Source organism: Dermacentor variabilis, chromosome 4 (assembly GCF_050947875.1).
Source record: "Dermacentor variabilis isolate Ectoservices chromosome 4, ASM5094787v1, whole genome shotgun sequence".
NCBI classification, from domain to species: Eukaryota; Metazoa; Arthropoda; class Arachnida; order Ixodida; family Ixodidae; genus Dermacentor; species Dermacentor variabilis.
The window spans coordinates 92,262,005-92,281,590 of NC_134571.1; the positions used below are offsets into that span (position 1 = coordinate 92,262,005).

Sequence of the window (19,586 nt, forward strand, 5' to 3'; positions counted from 1 at the left end):
GTCTACACATGTGTCTTGCAAACATTTCTAGCATTTTTTCCAAAGCTTCATTTTGACGTTTCCTCATGAAATTGCCAAAAATCCTAAATGTCTGCATATTTGGCCTCTCTGTGTTCTTATGACACGAGTTAGCACAGAAAAACAAAATGAAAGGTGACTGGTACACACAGTGCTTCTTTGTGATGACTGTGCTGTGCTAGTAAGTAGCATGATGTCATGTTCTCAAGATTACAGCTAGCCAAATCTTCCAATTCGGTCAACATTGTGCGTTCATTTTAATTTTTTCAAAGTGAAGCTTTTCTTTGTGAACCTCGCCAGGTTGACCATGGGTGCTGCGGCGTGGCTGTTCACTTGCGAAATAAGCCAATCAGTCACAGCGGAGTGCGCCACTGGGTTTTTTGCACCACCACCACATAGTGCTCGCATCCGCCATAGTGGCGGCGCCGTCCTTGCGGGGAATAGGAAAAAAAAAAAAAAAAACTCAGAATGTCTGCCTTCGTGCATCCGCAACGGCAGCACTGCATTAGCCTCTCTACAGTGCCTGAACAAAGCCTTTCGTGTCACTTTGTGCGGACATTCAGTAAAGACGAACTCCTGTTTTGACTCTTTATGCACTCACACAAAGCTTCGCTGTATATAGATTCCAACTCGTTGGATGTGCTGCATTTTGTTTTCATTTGCAGAACGAGAACGCAGGTTGTCCTAGTGCCCTCTAACCAGGATGTACATCATGACCATGTCTTCCCAACACCACCATTCAGACTTGGAAAGAAATATGAGGTGCGTGTATCCCTCGAAGCACGCAAAGGCTGTTAATTTCTGCGTGTGCTGTTTTTTTTCACATGTTCTTGTTAGGCTGTCTTTAAAGGGGCCCTGAACCACTTTTTGTCGAAGTGGAGAAAGGTATTTGAAATGAAAATAGGCTATTTCAGAAATACTTTGCTGCAAAAGTATTTCAATGCGTTTAACAGAAGCGGAGTTATTGGCAACCAAACGTGGCCCCTGCTGTGCTCCTGTTCCTTCTTCAATGCCTTGCACTGTGAAGGCTATGTTGCAGTGGGGCATGCCCACAGCGCTCCACCTTTTAAATATCATCATAGTGCGCAGTCCAAATTTCATTTTGGATGTTAACGTAGAAGCCACTACTTCCGCCTTTGGTGCCTATGACGTGCTAAACATAAGCCAAACGCAGTTGTCCTCGGTGAGCCGCAGTGCACCTAACCAGCGGAATCATGGCGGCACCCTGTAGCGGTCGCAGTATCTACACCATGTAGTCCACTGCAGCTTGATGTCAACCATCCGCCAATAGCAGCCATCTAAGTGAATGACCAAATAAAGCATCCGACGACGAAATAAAGCATCCAGAAGAGTATGAGGACAGGGCATTCTGTTGAAAAGAGAGCATTTGAGAGAAAAGTGGACCTCGTGATCCGCTTGCGAGCCCACGCCCCGCATACGATAGAGAAACTTGGCTGAGATGTTCACAGCAGCGCATGCTACCAGCAGACTATGTTATTTCACCAAGCCTGAGGGGTGGTTTAGGGCCCCTTTAAAATATCACGGGGATCGCATATCAAGGCTTTCTTTTACATTGCTGTCTGTTTGTCAGCCTTTCAAAGGGAGCTGTGTGTTGCCATCATGTCTTGCTTTGCATTGTCAGTAATGCTTGTTGTTATGACAAAGATGTTATAATTGTGACCCTTCAACCATGCTCACATAGCATATCTGATGTCTGTGTTTGAAAGGACGTAGGTTGCTCGCTATGGCTGTGAGTAGCAATGGCTAGCGCTCCCGGAGCTGGCTTTAGTACACGTACAAATACCCAAGAAATTTGGTGGGAGTGAAGGACAGGCGCCTGTGATGCCAAGGGCATTATGGGAACTTTGAGGGTCAGTTTCAGTTTTGGAGACTGTGTGCTACAAAGCTAGATACTGCGACCACCACGGGGTGCCGCAATGAGACCGCTCGCCAACCTCACCATCAATGCGCTCGGAAAACTGCATGTTCTGATTGGCCTCTGTGGGTGAGTGTGGTGACACGTGCCAGCCCAAACTCGCACTTCGGGGTGCACGAAATGTTGTGCACTGTGTCTGCTCACACTGGTCCTATGCATGAGAGTGTGTGGGGTCCGCAGCTGATGCTTGTCTTTCACGAGCTCTTTGGCCGCACTTGTCAATGCAACCTCTATTCTGTAAGAAATCTCTTGACAAGTTATCTGCCTGCGAAATGAGCAAAAGGCTTGCAAAAATTGTCAGACAGTTGCTGAAATGGATAAGGGTTGTGCAGCATTTTGCGACGCAGTGTGATCTTAAAGATGAAAACACACTCGCAAGAACCTCATAGCTGTTGCCAGTATACACCAAGGCGTATTTTTCAGCACAGGCTTGGAAGTAAGTGCCAACGAAAGGTAACGCTTATGTGTAATCTTTCGGTGGTGCTTGGCAACTTGTCAAAACGCGTTGAAAGACACATTCACAGATATCTCTGCAAACTGACATTTTCGGTACCCTAGCCGGCATGAGGCATATTCTAGTGTGTAACACACACAGTGAAGAGCCCCACAAGAAACTGTTTATGTGGTAAATTGCTTTAAACGTGATTCTAGCCGGAGTGTCTCAGTGCGTGCGCACAGCCAAAATGCAACAAAGTAGTAGTGCGCATAAAAATTCTGGTTCTTATGGCGTGCCACTGTCTTCTCAGCAGTGTGTCGTGGCTGCGCATTTTGCAAAAGCAGGCCATGACTTACAAGCTTTGCTGCATACACTTGGCAGGCAAAAAGCAGCTCCGGGAGCACGGATGCACTCGGTGCCCCGACTGTGGTTCCCTCGTGGCATTTTGTGGCCACTTGGGTCGCGCTTGTCTTTGTTTTGCTATGTAATCTGTTGTGCTATGGCTAGCTAAGACGGTAGAAGAAAGGGTTGCCTCCAGTTGGACGAGGTACACAGTGGCTGCAAAGGAAGCAGATGGCGGAGCATTTTCCCTCAAGATTCCCATAATGCCTTATTGGCAGCTGTTTGAGATTGCATGCCACTTTGTAACTTGTCCATTGGCTGAGCATCGTAGATGTCAGGTGGAGATTGCAGACTTGACTCCCTTTGGCTCCATGTTGTCTACAGTCTTCCAGTTTCATTTCCTGTTTCCTTTAAGAAAAGAGTTACTTTACCCTATGCTTTCCTTGGCTTCGTGCAGTTGTCAGTCACAAAAAAATCTTAGCCCCTCAGTTCTCTCGATTCTTCTTGCTCAACTCACCGTGAAAGTATTACTGTGCTACCACCACCACCACTGCTACATTTCTGCTTGATTGCAGAAAATCATCTGTGCCCCTGATCCTTGCCTTCTGGACATCGGTGGCTACATTGTTGGGACTACCAGCGTAGATGTATTGATGCACCTTGGCAGGGAAGAGATATCCTTGTGAGTACCAGTGGTTGTTTTTGCTGGAACCTTTGGCAATAGGCCAGATTTCTTATTTGTGCCTGTGGCAGTAGACAAGAAATGTTCAGGAGTGTGTGGAAACTCTACTGCCTTGCACAGTTAGGCACCATTGGGAAACCTTCATGCAAACCAGAGTCTTTCAAATGGTGGCATCACGCAGTAGTACGTCGACGTGCATCAGAGCTATTGCTACAAGGGCCCCTAAACAAATTTAACGTAACACCATTTTTGGAACACTTCTGCCTCCTCACCTTCTTTTCTCATTGGCCAGCTGCTATTACATGCATTATTCTTTCTTTTTTTTTCTTCTGTCAACTGTGAAGTTTCAGCCAGGCGCTTGTAAAAGTTCCACGGGGACTTGAAGACTGTGCCACCGTCTCAAAAATAAATATGTATAGAAAAAAAGCCTCCTTAGAGAGAAGAGGATAAAGTTAGCGTGAATTTAGTTTGTTTCAATGGCTTTATTGCCACCCTGTCCACATGATTGCTGTGACTGCTACGAGCTGCCACCTGTCAATTCTTTACCCTGCACTGTTCTTGTGCGCAACACTGTCTGGTTGCGCATTCATGCCGCTGGCAAGTTTGCAGTGCATCTTCACTGCAACACATATTATTCCTTTCTATTTGGCATTACAACATTGCAGAACACATTGCCGTGAAATCTTTCTTCCTTGAATAGATTGTGCATGCATGCTAAAAACAGTAGCCTGTATGGTGCAAGTAGACGAAGCTTGAACTAGTGCTTTTATTTCATGGGAAAGCAACCTGAATGTCTCATTGTAACCAGCTCTGTTCACATTTCAGCTCTCCGAAGCTGCCTGACAGGCTGTCTCGTCTTGCAAAGCACATTCTGACTCAGCAGAGGTGAGGCAATTCACATGCCTTGCATGTGAAAGAATTTTCAACACTACTATTTACATATATGGTGCATATATTGAAGTTCTTTGGTCTTTGAACAGTTTAATTATCTTCTAATTAACTTAGACTGTTTAGTCAATTTTAACACGACAAAGTAAAGCTCAAGTTTCGTTGTTCACATTTTTTATTGCTGTAGTTTCTAGAAAAAATAATAATTAAGCAGATCCCATACGCTATCAGAATCAATGATGTGCAAAGCATTCTGCAGGCATGAGCACCATTCTGCTATCGAGCACCATTTGGGGTTCTGCCATGTATTTCAAAATTGACCATCGTATTTTTGTCTATGTCAAGCAATTGCATGTAGTATGTCATGCGAGAATCTGTGTCACAACAGCAGCGAGCAGGTGACGTCAGCGACAATGATAGTATGATAGTATGGAATGACTACTGATTTTTTGTGCTCTGGCGAAGAACCATTACAACCTGTTTTGTTATGACTTGAACTGATCATCAAAGCGGCACAATTTAACACACCATTTCAAAGTGCTAGGAGCCATGAGGAAAGAATGGATGAAACTGGCTTTCGCTCTCACTTTTGCCAATATGCGATGTGATGCTCCCGAAAGACAGTCGTAAAATTTACTATGTGCGTCTTATTTCTAATTCTGTGGCCAACGTAACCTGGCACGTGCACATGTGCTATTGGGAGGTTTAGAATATGGGTCTAGAGTTTAGGCTGCCCCAACAAGTGACTGCTTTGCATTCACAGTCTGCCCCGCTGAGAATGTGCTTTAGAATAGGGTTTCCAGCTTGTGTTAGTGTCATGCGATTGCAGCACCCTTCCTGCTCACGGAAGGAAAAATTAAAACTGTAATGCTGGAGAACAATAAACATGAAATAATGCAACCTGTAATATTTTACAGGATTAAAAGTATGCCTGACAGTTTATTATTTTCAATGAGGAGGCGTTGACACGTTTTTGATATTCGTGGCGTTGTTGAGACGACGCAAAACAGGTTTGGGGTGTTTGGGGCACCTATGCTATTTTTGAAATTTAGCGTTACGGGCGTGTGAAAATCCAAGCCCAAAGATACTGTTTGGATTCGGTGCATGCGCTGTGGCAAGACACTGATCGTTATGGGCCTCCTATCTTTTGGGAGCCTCTATTCTAAAACAGCCTATTGCTTGTGCTATGCAACATGACACGTGCACCAAACGTCTATAAAAAAGTTTTGAACCACTTTTTATCAAAATCGAGAAATGAATTTGAAGTTAAATTAGACTATTTCAGAAATACTTTGCCGCAAGAAGTACTTCAACGCGTTCAGCTGAAAGTGGAGTTATTGGCAATCAAAGATTGGGTTAGCAGTGCTTCCGTTCCTTCTCCAATGACTTGCACTGCGAAGCCTACAGCGGAGTGGAGCATGCCTGCAATGCTCTGCCTCCTGAACATTGCCGTGGCGCGCAGTTCAAATTTGATTTTGGATGTTCACATAGATGCCACTACTTCCGATTTTGGACCTACGACGCACCAAATGCAGTTGTCCTCTGCAAACCGCAATGCGCTCAGCCAGCGGACTCATCACAGCAACCCGCAGTGGCCGTGGCATCTACGTTGGGCAGCAGACCGCAGCCACATGCAACTACAGCGCATACGTGCAGCGTTTGCTTTGTGCACGGCAGGGATTGAGTGCCTGCCCACGCTCATACGCCCCAGTCTGGCCGTGCTACGAGGTGTGGACTGGCTTTGTTCTGCTCCAGCTTGACTGACGGATAGTAGCCACATCAAGCTTGCACATTTTGTAGTGCCATCAATAGCTCAATACAAAGTGAAGTTTGCCAAGGCATCTGACCGGGAGTAGCCAGGAGGGAGCGCGCGCTGGAAAGCGTGCGTGTGGTCTCACCATGAGTTTACCATAGTTATAGGCTAGTTAAGTGTGCAAAACTAGTCGAAATTAGCGAAACCCAATGGCTATGGCACTGATAGGCAGGGTTGTAAAGTTGAATTCCTACACTAGTGGCAGCGGCAGAGCGTGAGCAAACAATAGTCGGCTTCTTCTGGAAGTGCATAATTGTTATCAAAATTCGAAAACAGATTTTCGCTTACTTAAGCTTGTTTATTAAACTGTGTCAATAAATATACACAGTAACAGTAGGAGGAAGTGTGCTGATCCAATCACACTTCTTAAACCGTTCCCTACCTTGAAAAAAAGAAGAAAATTGTAACAAATTTACTGGAAATTTTTTTTCGCTCAGTTTGTAGAGCTTTTATTTTTTTAATAAAACGGCACCATCATTTCAATTCAGTGGGGTTCCTTTATTTCACAAATTGTGTAAAACGATAAGAAGGCTTCACTGCATGGCCCTTTTGTCTTGCAGAAAAGCATTTTGCAGGGCTTTGTACACTATGAACAAAAAGAACACAAAGAAAAAATAACCTAAACTTTGCAGAAACACGCGCATGAGTAGTGGCTACTTTTACGCAGCTCCTAAAGCAGTTAGTAGGCAGTCTTCGTATGGTAGACTCATGAGCAGCCACAAGGTCCTCTGGACCATCCATAGAATAGTCGTCATCAGATTCCTCAGAAGAGAACACACCACTTTCCGTTTCCGAGCAAAACTCTACAGAGATGTGGTCTAATGAGGAATAAAATACTTTATTTTACGCGTGCTTTTATTGCCTTGCTTCTTGGAGGCAGCCATGCCTTATGTGGGGCTGTCAGAGGGGGCAATATAATGAAAGGTGAGACACAAATGGCATAGCATGGACAAGCCTGGCCATCTAGTGTCAGGAATAGCAATTAGATGCAATAGGATGGGGATAGTCATCATAGGTTCAGTGCGTGACAATGTTTTGGTTATGACGACTATAGTCATTGGTTATATTGGTACAAAATTTCATGACGACTGTACTCATCAGGAAGGTGAAGGGCTAATTCATGTCATCTATTGGACAATAGTAGCCACGTATGGGAATTTGCTATATTACATAATAAAGTGTCCAAAAAAGAGTAAGGAGCAGGCTTCTGTTGAAAAGAGAGAATTTGAGAAAAAGAAAGAGCAAAGGTGACTTCATGCTTTGTCTATGAGCTCCATGTGCGGTGCATGAACGCAAAACTTGGCTGAGATGTTCACAGCAGTGTATGCTATCTGGGGACTTTGTTTTTTCACCAGGCCCGAAAGGTGGTTAAGGACCCTTCAAGAGCTAGCTCACATTGGCGCAAGGAAAGTGTTCATGTGATCGTGGTCTAAAGGTTAGAGCACTGGGCAGTTATATTCGGGAGCCAAGGTTTGATCCCAGTACTGAACACTTTAATTCTTCTTTATTTAAGGGTCCTGAGACATCGGCAGGCAGGAGCCTACCTACCGTAATGTGCCTGAGTTGAGCCAAAGAAAGCATCGCATTAGGAGCACACAGACTCTGAGCCCTGATTCAATCACTGGACTAAGGAGCTCCATTGCAATGTATTCCATCACATGACCTAGTAAACCCAGTCATACAGAAGAATGAATGTTTACATAAGCAATATTCAAGACAGCTCTTCACTTGATGGGCACTTCATATCTCGTTACGTATTGTACATTATGGAGTGCTATTTCACGGGCTTAATTGCACATTAGTTTACGCCCAGGTATCTCTGTGTTCACCTTTATACAAATATCTGGTGCAACAAGCAAGATTTTGCTCCCTTTACTGCTTTGTTTTGCTGTTACTATGTAGTCCCTCCTTCACGTGTTATAGGGGTTCTAAATCACTCCTCAGGCCTGGTGAAATGTGGAGTCTGCGGATAGTATACGCTGTTGTGAACACCTCACCCAAATTTTGTAGTTGTGCTCAAAATGTGAAGCTGACAAGAGGAGCACAAAGTCACATATTTCTCAAACACTTCCTTTTCAATTGAAGCCTTCTCCTCACCTGCTTCAAAGCTGCTGGTGGCTTGCATATGCTATCATATGCGAGATTCCTATACGTGGCTGCTACATGACACGAGATCAGCAGGAAGCGTTGGTAGTGTTTTTAAACGAGAGCAGCCCAGGCAATCTTGAGCTTGCGCCTCTCTGACCATTCCTCTTCACTACAGCTGATAAAACTGTGTTTAGATCAATCCTCTTCTTGATCTAAACACAGTTTTGATACAGATTGATACAGTTTAATAAACAGGCTGAAGTAAGCAAAAAATTGCTTTCGTATTTCCGTAAGGATTACATACTTCTGGAAGAGGTTGACTGTCATCTGCTCACGCTTGGCACACATAGAAATTAAACTTTGGCTACCCTGCTTGTCAGTGTTGTGTCCCCTTGGTCTTGGTAATTTTGATTACCTTTAAACACTCAACTTGCCTTGAACCATGTGAAACTTAAGATCAGACCACATGTACTCTTGCCAGCGCACACTCCCTCCTGGCTGCTCCTGTCTAGACGCCTTGGCATACATTGCTTCGTATTGAGCTATTGACAGCGCTTCAACATGCGCAAGTTGCATTTGGCTACTATCTGTTGGTCAAGCTGGTGTAGAGCAAAGCCAGTCTGCACCACGCAATACAGCCAGGCTGGAGCACATAAGCTTGAGCGCACACTCCAGCCCTGTCATGTAGAAAGCAAACGCTCTTACCGCCATCTTCTGCATAATATAGATACTGTGGCCATCGCGGAGAGCTGTGACAAGCCCACTCGCTGAGCGCACTGTGGCTTGCTGAGGACAACTGCATTTGGTGCATTGTGGGTGCCAATATTGGAAAGAGTGGCGTCTAAATGTGAACATCCAAAATCAAATTTGAACTGCACACCGCAGCAACGTTCAGTAGGCAGAACGTTGTGGGCACACCCTGCTCTGCCATAGCCTTCATAGTTCAAGGCATTGTAAAAGGAGCGGGGGCACCATGAAGGGTATCGAAGGTGATCTTTGATTGACAATAACTCCGCTTCTGCTGAACATATAGACTCAGATTTATTGAAGTTGAGAAATGCTGGAGTCGAGAAAAGTGTTTCAGAGCCTCTTTAATAACGTGCAGCCAGCATTAAGTCGAGTGCACATAAAAATTTCTGTTGTCCATCCTGTGGCAGCAACTTGTCACAGTAGATGCCGACACTATTGCGAGAACAAAGTCTTTAAAGGGACTGACAACCTATATTTAAGGACCCAGTTTTTGATGGAACAACAAAGAGTTCATCCTCAGAAGTGTTTATACCTGCAGCAGTTACTTCCAAAAGCATGTGGAAATTTTGTATGCAAAATATTTCAGTCCAAGCAATGTCTAAAAAAATAGGAGTACCGATTTCAGCAACCTTGAAAAGTAAGAGCAATGCTGGTTGCCAGCCTCGCAAACAGGGAAAGCAGAATGATGGGCGGCTGTTGCAGGAGTGAGTGAAACTTTTGTTAACCAACTACATTTTGACCTCTTCAAAGCCATTTCTGAAAACAAAAAGTCTGCTGCGATAAATTTCTTAATCTGTTTCTGCTGCAAATTTTAGTGCTAGCTAAGGTCCATAGAAAAAAAAAGTTTTGAAAAACTTGTTTTATATAGGGACCTTAGTGCTAGGGACAATGTGGTGCCCTCTTTTGGCCAAGGGCACAAGTTCACACAGCGTCACTATGTTCTTCGAGATTGGACTACAGCGTGCGCTGTCCAATCATGGAGGCCATGGTGCCATTTTTCTACTTGTATAACAATAAACTATTTAGTTGTGCATTGTAAGTTACAAAAAAGCTTATAATAGAAAAAAAATTTATTGCATTTAAAACTAAAAAAGTTGGAACTGGGCAAATATCAAATAGTCAGAATACAAATCGAATAGCTAGTAAGTATCAAATCGAAAAGTTGAACAAAGGTGTGTGTGTGTGTGTGTGTGTGCATGCGTGTGTGTGCGTGCGTTGTGTGTGTGTGCAGGCACAATATATATATTTACAGCATGAATATTTATTTCAGTGTAACGACTCATTCCAAGGAAAACCACTGGTTATATCATCAAAGATAAACTGCTACATGACTATACTGCAATAAACACTATATTACAGACTACCAGCAAAAATAACAGGTTATTATGTACACTTCTGCCGTGAAATTGAAAACTAATCTTCCATTACCCATTTTGTTTGCGTATTGTTTCGAAAGCTTTTGTGGTCGTTTCAATTCTGACAATTTGCAATACTTTGCTTAGCAAACGGAGCACAGTATAGCCCAACTCTAACACTTGGTTGTCACGAAGTATTTAGTTAGTTTTGATATTAAAAAGTACCAAATAGTTAATTTTCAAATATGAATAGTTAATGTAGCACATTCAATTCATATTCAAGAATTCGAATATTTTCCCACCCACAAAGAAAAGCCCAAGAGCCATGTACACTAATAGAAGGCCATGTAATAGGTCATCCTATTTGTTGTCATGCTTTTGCCATGTGAGTGCACCAAAAGTAATCTTTTACAATTTGTTGTGAATCAAAATATAAATCCTTGTTCAGCGAGAACAGCGCTTATTTCAGTCTACACAAGACGCAATCTTTCAATCAATGGGGCTATCTCAATTCATGTTCCGTACAGTTGTATGTACCCTTAAAAATACAAATTTGGACAGAATGAATTTTTGTTCTTTCTGCAATGTGATAGCTGACGATCCGTCTTTTAGGGATAGTATGTTGTATTTTGTTCTCTTGAGCCACATGTAATACATCTTCTGTCAGGCAATTAGTTGCAAATAAGTTCTTATCTTGATGTGGTGCTAAGAAGTCTGCTCTTTCATGTCCCGGACTGTACTTTTTTTCCCTGCGATTTCTCCCAAGGTGGTCCTGCACAAAAATAACTTAGCGAGTTGACAGGTGTGTTGTGTATTGACGAATATTTTCAAATGGTGGGGACCGACTTTTCTCTTCCTTGTGCAGCTTTTACCCACTCTACCCACCATCTGAAGACGTGAATGTTGATCTATCTCACCTTTACGATAGTGGCCGTCTGACTGTGACTCCGCACTTGCTTGTGCTGCCGTCTGATCTCAGAGGCTTTGCCAAGGCAAGTATGAAAGCACCATTATCATTTGCTCGCTATTTCTTTAGAGTATGGTGGCTTTTTAGTGATCACTTGCAGCACCTATAGCACAATTCTGCTGGTTCAGCTGGATTACTTTAGAAAGAGGACATCACTACATGTTAAATATAGAGTAAAATTGTGGGGTTTAATATCCCAAAGTTGTGCAGCGTGCTACGAGGGAGGGGAGGGCTTCTGATTAATGTGCACTCAAAGCACGATGCACGAGTGTTTTTATATTCTGGCCTCCGTTGAACTGCGGCTGCTGTGGCTGGTAATCGAACCCTTGACCTGGTGCTGAGAAGCAGAATGCCATAGCAACAGAGCTACCACGGCAGCTATTATTGTGTATCAGATCACCAGCCGTTAGCCAGCTCCTAATGTACTACAGTCGACTCTCGGTACAACGGACCCTAATAATCCGACAAAATATGTCCATTTTATCCGAAGTCCATAATATCCAAAACACCTCACTTCCGAAAATTTGGTCGCAATGTGTAACAGCAAGCAAAGAGTGAGTGACGAACATCCAAAGTAAAAAAATTAATAAATAAACAAAAATAGAAAGGCACAGTTTCGCCCAAAAGGTGAAGCATTGATTGTGATAGCAAATTAGTAGACAGCTGTGCCAAGTAAGGATAGTAAATTTATTGGCCGTGTAAAGAGTTAAACATTCGCTTACTAACTAAATTAACAAGCAAGGTTTCACGCGCGTGCATGTAAACATGAACACATCTCGCTCGATGATCACGGAAAGTCGCTGTCAGAACATTAGAGTGAGGAAGTGTGGCAGCAAAAGTGAGCGAATTGACCTTCATGCTGTCTCTCGCTTCAACGTGAACTAAACGTCAAAAGCACAGCGCATACGAAGCTACCGGCACTGGGTGCACTTTGTCCACATCGTAGATTGTTTTGAAAATCAGGTCCGCGCGGGTGTGTACTTTGTCCACATCACAGATTGCTTTCAAGATACAGCGGCCGCGCCATAAGCAGCAGTCGCCGAATCAGAACCGCCTTCCCCCTTGCCTCACCCCTATGCTTTGCGTGCAAAAGACGCCACGCTTCTGCCCCGCCTTCCTCCAGCCCTCGCATGCGCAATATGGAGCCGCAGTCGTCGGCTGACTCTTGCAAGTCAGTTGCCAGCCCGTGTCGACACGGCAGAAGTCAGTTTTGCACGGCCGATTTTGTCAAACATTGATAGTCCGTTGTAGCGCGGTCCGTTAAAAGTGGACTTCTTTGCATTAATGAAATAAGTAGCGCAAACTAAGGTTGAAATGTGGTCCGTTACATCTGAAAGTGTTGTACACGGGTTCACTGTAATAAGCATAGACTGTAACATACTTTTTAATTATGTACAGTGTGCATGTTATGATGAATTGAAGCTGTGCAGCAATGAAATCTTGTGTTATTTACATCATAGACTGCTTATTATGTAAGTTGCTGGAGTCACAAATATCTGCACTATAAGTGGTACTACCACACTATAACCAAAACATTTTTCAAAAATTGCAAATGTGCAAAACATGTGGACCAAGCAGTCGCGCATATCCGAGAATCGAAGCATGCAACCAGCATGTTTGCATCCGTGTAAATTTATGAACATTGAAAGGTTAACGTCTGAGGCATGGCGGTTTTTGCATGATGCATATAATGTAACACAGAAAAAAGAAACTGTATAAATGAATGTAAGTCGCCGAATAATTCTCCAAACCTGCTTGATTATTTGGAATTCCCTGCGGCACCGCCACCAACATCACAGAACTAATATAGAATGGCAACTGAAATTTTGTGTACCCTATGGTGCCTCGTTATTTCTCTGGACTTGCGCATGTGCATTGTCGAAAACATGGCGGCTACTATCCAAGTTGCCGCCATTTGAGTGTTGCGTGTGCCACTGTGCCCTCATTTTCATTGTCGAGGTGGTTCCTTCACTTTCTAAGTGCCGTACAGCCACTGCGAAGCGTTTCTTTGAATTGGCACCAAACCCCAACTTTGGCCCCCAACTACTGACGAAGCAGCACTGTTAGGCCTAGCCCGCAAGGTTGTCAGGCGGCATCCCATCGCGGGAAGCTCACCCTTTCTTTTTGTATCTGTAGACAGTTAAATGGAGATCACACTCACAGGCTAAACAAAGAGCAACGTGCCTGAAGAGGAGTTTGGGTTTGTGGGAGATCAGGCCACGGCAACTATTGCAAACGTCTACCAAGTTTGTATGTGTGCAGATTGGTAGGGACGTCATAAGATGGCATGTGGACATAAAGCCTAAAAGTTCTGAATGGAATTTACAGAACGCAGCTAAACTGACAGCATCATGGAGTTAATGTTGCATGCCCGATATCTGCGCTTTGCGACGATGCACATCACGACGGGTGAACGCGAAATGCACCTACAGCCTTGACTGTCACGAATTTTCGAATAAGTATTACTTGCAATAAAGCACAGCATACAGCAAATTCTGGAAATGTTTTTTCTCGATGCTGGAGTTGTAAAACAGTGAGCTTCTTCGATTATGCAGTCTCAGGATGTCTGCAAACCGTCCGCGACTTCCAGTCTGACTAGCTCTGACCGAAGGGCATGTCACAGTTACGTGATCTAGCTGTCGGTGACTGTCCGAGGTTTTACTCGAGAGCGCCGTAGCTCGTAGCTAGCACCACTAATCAGTGGATTCATTATCGTGGCCTCGTAGATGGTGCAGCCACGGAGGCCATGTCAGGGACACAACCATAATGCTTGCATAATAGAATCATAGCCTTACTGCATAGAATGTGCTTGCAAAGTGCAGTTTACGTTGCGCTCTCACTCTTCATGCTACTTAACTGCTGTATTTAAGCTCTCCCATTGCTTGCAAAATTTAAGCAGAATTCCCATACGAACATAAGCAAAATCGCAACTGTACCACGTCGCTGTTCACGCAGACAGCGCCTGCCAATATTCTTAAAGCTCACGAGACTGTCTATGAAAGGCCTGACACATGTCTCAGACAGAGTGCCTGTATACTGTCTACTAATCCTGCACATCAAAAAGCAAGTGCTCGAACTTAGCATCAGAAGAGATCAACAAATGTAAGCAGCAATTGCAATACTACCTCAGCTACCGGTGAGAAACAGCCACATGTGCAGTAGGATATGCTTCCTTGCACACCGGTTGCACTCACCTGAAAGGTGAAATCCACATGTTCACTATACGTATAGTAATGACCATGCAGATTTTGCAAAACACATCAAGAAAAGCAAGTACGTGCACTTGATCGCTGTGCTTGTCTCTGAAAAAAAACACAAAGACTAAAGCTGCAGAATTACATGGCTCATGCAAAGCTTGCATAATGGCATAGCAAGCAGCAATGTAAGAGACATGTTAGCCGAGTGCACAATATTTACGGTCTGGAACACGCAAAGTATGCGTATTTGTGTATTTACTTTCTACAGACAAAACTAAAGAGCCAATGAGCGAGAACATGTTCGGCACAAAGTGTGCACCACTGACAAGTGGCTGGCTTCCGGAATGTAGGCTTCTCCGTCAGCTAGGCAACCTACGCACATGCCCATAGTGCACATACATACAACACGCTCTGCCATGGCTTGTTCGTTTGCTCCACATCTCCTCCTCATTCCCTTCGGCTGCCTCCTCGCTCTGCCACTGTTTGGCACGCCTCGTTGAGAAATGCGCTCGCTGCCTTGCTTGTCTGTTGGATTTTCCGGCAGCTGCATTAAACTGGTATTTGGTCTCGCGTGGCTGTACTATAAGCAGTGTGCGTACACGTGGAGTTGTATGGAAGGGTAAACGGGAGTCAGAAAGAACTGCATTATAGCCAGTTCTGCACTACAGGTGGTTATGTTATAAGCGGTCCGAGCTGTAGCAGAAATTCGGCGACTAGCGCAACTTTCGAGAACACTTATTTTTTGCCCCCAAGAGCCTAGTGCACCATTTCTTTAATTGCAGGCTGCTTGCTAAACAAATATGATGGGCCATCCGCCGTATATACTCTACCGTGTATAATTCTTGTGGAGGAATTTCAGTTGTCATGTCGTTCGTGATGTGATGTCAGATGGAGAGACTTTGGTAGTGCTTTGCCATGATGCACACTTTCTTGCTCTGTGGAGACAGAAACAGCAGATGCTGCACACCAATTTTGGTTTTCCAATCTATGCGAGTCATCACATTTGCACATTTAGCATGCTAAACTTGGTGAAGTTGTGTAAACTAGCTGTTCCTCCAGTGCAAGGGCAACTTGCCCTTTGCTGGTAAATTTGCGAGAAAAAGAAGGCTTACAAATAATGTATTAGTTAAACCTCGATGTAGCAAAGTCAGTAAAATTGGCAGTTTGCTTCGTAATATCGAAATTTCGTTCTATTGAAGTTCAACCTTTTAGGCAAATAAGTACAGTTGCCGATCGATTTTTATTACACAGAAAGAGATAGCAGAATATTCTGAATTATCAAGCAATCGAAAAAAAGCATGATTGAATGACATAATTCATTTTGATAAATTTGGGAGTGGCGACGAATGATACAATACGGTTTCATGCCATTTATGTCGATATTTTCTCGGCGGTACAAATTGAGTGAAACCAGTCACGCATTCGTGTGCACTCCGCCCCCCGCGGCTGCTAGCGTCGCCACCACTGAGAAGTCGCTATTAGGAGAAGCATCGTGGAGACCGAATGCTTCGTCTGCCTCTCGCTCCAACGGGTCACCGAAACTTGCCATTACGCAACCTACAATATTAAATGCGCAGTAAGATAGCTTACATGGTCCAACGCAGTCTCCACACGCCCACTCTTTGCACGTGCGGCAGATTTAAAGCAGAGTGCGTGGCTGCGTATGCGCTCAGCTGAACTTGCAACCATGCGCAGCTACGGCCAAGAGGCGCACCAGTAATCAAGACATGTGCCAACTTACGCCCCCCGCCCCCTCGTGCACGCTTGGTCGCATTACCGCGAGCTCGCTCCCCTCCCCCACTTTCCCTTTGCTCCCGTGGGAAGGCGGCATCCGTGAAGCCACATTCTTGTCTCACCCTTGCACACTTTCACTCGCACAGTGTGCGTGGCGCGATAGGATCTTATCATACTTGGACTTTATGCAGAAAATGATGCAGCTACTTCGGCGGTCACTCATGTCGCGCGGCGAGCGATTTGAAACGTGCGTCTGCAAGCAGCCACTTCTAGTTCGATCATTTGACCATATGCGTCCGCGGAAGTTTCCATTTATTGTCTCGGCATTCCTTTGCAGCGGCAGTGAAATTTTGTTATATTAAAATTGCATACAAGCACATTTTGTTATGTTGAGGTTCTAAATACATGATGTTCTATGGAATGAAAAGTTAAATGCTTCGTTATATCGAGAATTTCGTTATATCAAATTCTGTTATATTGATGTTTGACTATATTGTGTTTTGTCATTGTTTTTATTAAGAGAACAATTAAACTGTGGGGTTTAATGTCTCAATGCAACTTGCATGCTACAAAAAGCACCGTAGTGGGATTAATTTAAACCACCTTGGATTTATGTATACAAGTAATCCAAGTATACAAGCATTTATTTATTTATTTGCATTGAACCCCACTGGAATGCAGGTGCCACGGACAACAATCAAAACCAAGGCCTTGTGCTCAGCAATACACCGGGACAAATGCACATGAGAAATCTAGTAAAACGTAGTCTGTAAATACTACTGCGCAAATAGTAAGTTCTATATGTATTGTAGTTTACGACAGCATGAAGACTTCAACTTAACACAATTGCACAGGATGGGATAATAAAATGAATGTGCACAAGTAGATGTGCACAGATCTGTTCTTTTTTAAAAGCAGGAAGTCATTAAAGAAAGGGGAAAACACTTCACTGCGACACCTTTCGGTTAGTTACAGAAAAAAAAATAATAATCCATAGTCTCATTGCTTATATTTTGTGACGTTGCTTTGCAGGACGTGGATGGCTGTATTTGCGTGAACCCCGAGCACCTGACAAAAGGTGTCGTCGGAGGATGTTTTGCCCGGGTTGTGGTGAATCCAGTGGATCTGGAGATGTACACCGGAAGCATGGCTGCCAAGACTACAGTTGAAGTAATCCGGATATGAAATTGATGTCACCGATTTCTTTACAGTCGGCTTCCGTAAATTCGACCGTGGCGGGACCGACGAAATTGATTGAATTATGCGGCGGGTCGAATTAAACAAAACGCAGAAAAAAACACTCTAACACCACTTATTTTGCAGTATTTGCTTGAACTTAACACGCCTCAGAATCAAGCGCTCTCAAACTTTCTATGTGTCTAAAGTAGAAAACTAACGTAGAAATGACTCTATGTCCTAACTAAAGTAAAAATCTAACATACACCCGATTTTTTAGTGGCAGCGGCTGGTTTCCTAAAGTCATCTTTGCTGCAATACAGCCACGTTATGCAGTAAAGCGTGCGAACACCGCGCAGACAATTTGCGTCCCAACTTCAGTGGAAAACAAAAGGCGCCAGTTAGGATTGGGTAAATACCATAATGATACATTGCGAGCTACTGTTGTAGTTTAGGTATCATCCTAGGGCAGTCCGAAAATAGTCATTTTTGACGGGAAATGACGTGTGTTTGACAAATTCACTGTCCCCTAATCTCTGCAGAGACAAACACCGCCACTAAAGGGGTCATTATTGGGGCACCATATGGGTCAGGTGCGACCATACGGATTGGTCAAGCTCGAATTATCTGGCGAATGCCAATTTTAGGATCGAAATAATGAACGTTTGAACCAATAGAAATGCACTGGCGCCAGCTGGGATTGAATCGGGTAGCTGAAAGATCGAATTCACCAGTGTCAAAGTGACGGAGGCATATTGTATTTTGCTTATTAAAATGAATTTGTATTGTTATATAAAACATGTAAGCACTTTCGTTGAAACTTTTGAAAGTCTGTCGACTGAAGGTCACACTACTACTAGTACCTTTCTTTTTCTTTTCTGACAAGCCTTTTCTACGTGCCTACATTGATTGATTGTGCTTGTAATGTGGCAATGGACCAACCATCAATTCATGTTAAAGCATTCCGAGAGGAGTGCGATGCATTGGACCAAGAAGCCAAATGTACGCACGCTACAAGGTTTGCACTACCATGTATAGTGAACATGCATAACTATACTTGCCGTTATGCTTGTGACCCTTACACACCTCATTCCCCTTTCATAGTAAAGTATTTTTGTGCGCACAATTGACAAGGACACAGTGAAGGGGGGACATACGAGCGCTTACTCACAACTATTTTATTTTCGGAAAGATATAGAACATATATACCCCAGCTATCAGCGCTGAGCATGTCAGTAAAACATAGGGCAAACCGGTCGGTGCATAAACACCCGTCTAAAAGAACATGAACGTTCTCTTGGTAAAGAAAATCATTCGCACTTGTCAGACCACTGCAATCTATGCCACTGTGATCCGGTATTTTTTAGCACTGACATTTTGTTTTCAGATAAAAATAAACTAACACGTGAAATCACAGAAGCATTTCATATAAAAAAGTGCGCCGAAACATGCATAAGCCAACCATCGGTTGTAATCACTGAAAATGAATTCGCTTTTTTAAATACTGGTTGAACCTTCTGAATCTGTTTTTTAATCTGTTTCTGTTTTACTGACATGCTCAGCACATGCTCAGCAGTGATAGCTGGGGTATATATGTTCTATATCTTTCCGAAAATAAAATACTCAAAAATACTTTACTATGAATTCGTACCAACTCGCCCAACTATCAGTTCTGCTGCAGCTCATTCCACTGTGCTGTGCAAAGTTGCACCCTAAGCCACAACTCCTCCCAGCGCTTAGTCATCTCGTGGCTGAGCTTGCTGCGTGGTAAAGCTCAATTACTGCAAATGTATTTTTCTGTAGCAAAGAGCACCTAAATGCATAGAGTGCCACAACATTGTTCACAATACATACAATGACAAATTTCTACCAAACATAGGTCTCACAGTAGCGAAGTGACTAAACATTGATGAGGCTACTGGGAAAATGCACATAATGAGGCCTTGCTTAATGAAACGAAGTGAGTAGATGCAAGTTTAAATGTATCTGGGCATGCACATGTAAATTCTTAAAAATGTAGAGATGAAAATGATTGCAAGCGAATAAAAAACTGACAGCCTCGAGTTCCTCAATACACTGCTATTGCCTGGGCAATTGCTGCGAGGTCTCTGGCATCCACCTGAACCCTCAGGCTGAGGAAGAGTCTGGCTGATTAAGCTGTTCAGAAAAACTTACTTTTCAGTGCATTGTTCTGTATTACAATG

The 19,586-nt window shown here is 43.6% G+C and overlaps 1 protein-coding gene across 1 annotated transcript in view; it reads left to right on the forward strand.

Annotated features, from left to right (window-relative positions):
* The window catches only part of PolA2 (DNA polymerase alpha subunit B), a 34,550-nt gene extending 16,081 nt beyond the window's left edge, over nt 1-18,469 (forward strand). The window contains exons 13-17 of the mRNA XM_075689745.1: nt 684-780; nt 3,308-3,414; nt 4,240-4,299; nt 11,174-11,300; nt 17,239-18,469. Coding sequence (XP_075545860.1) covers nt 684-780; nt 3,308-3,414; nt 4,240-4,299; nt 11,174-11,300; nt 17,239-17,391 — 544 coding nt within the window. The 3' untranslated portion in view covers nt 17,392-18,469. The remainder of the gene's footprint in view (nt 1-683; nt 781-3,307; nt 3,415-4,239; nt 4,300-11,173; nt 11,301-17,238) is intronic.
* Nucleotides 18,470-19,586: the final 1,117 nt, after the last annotated feature.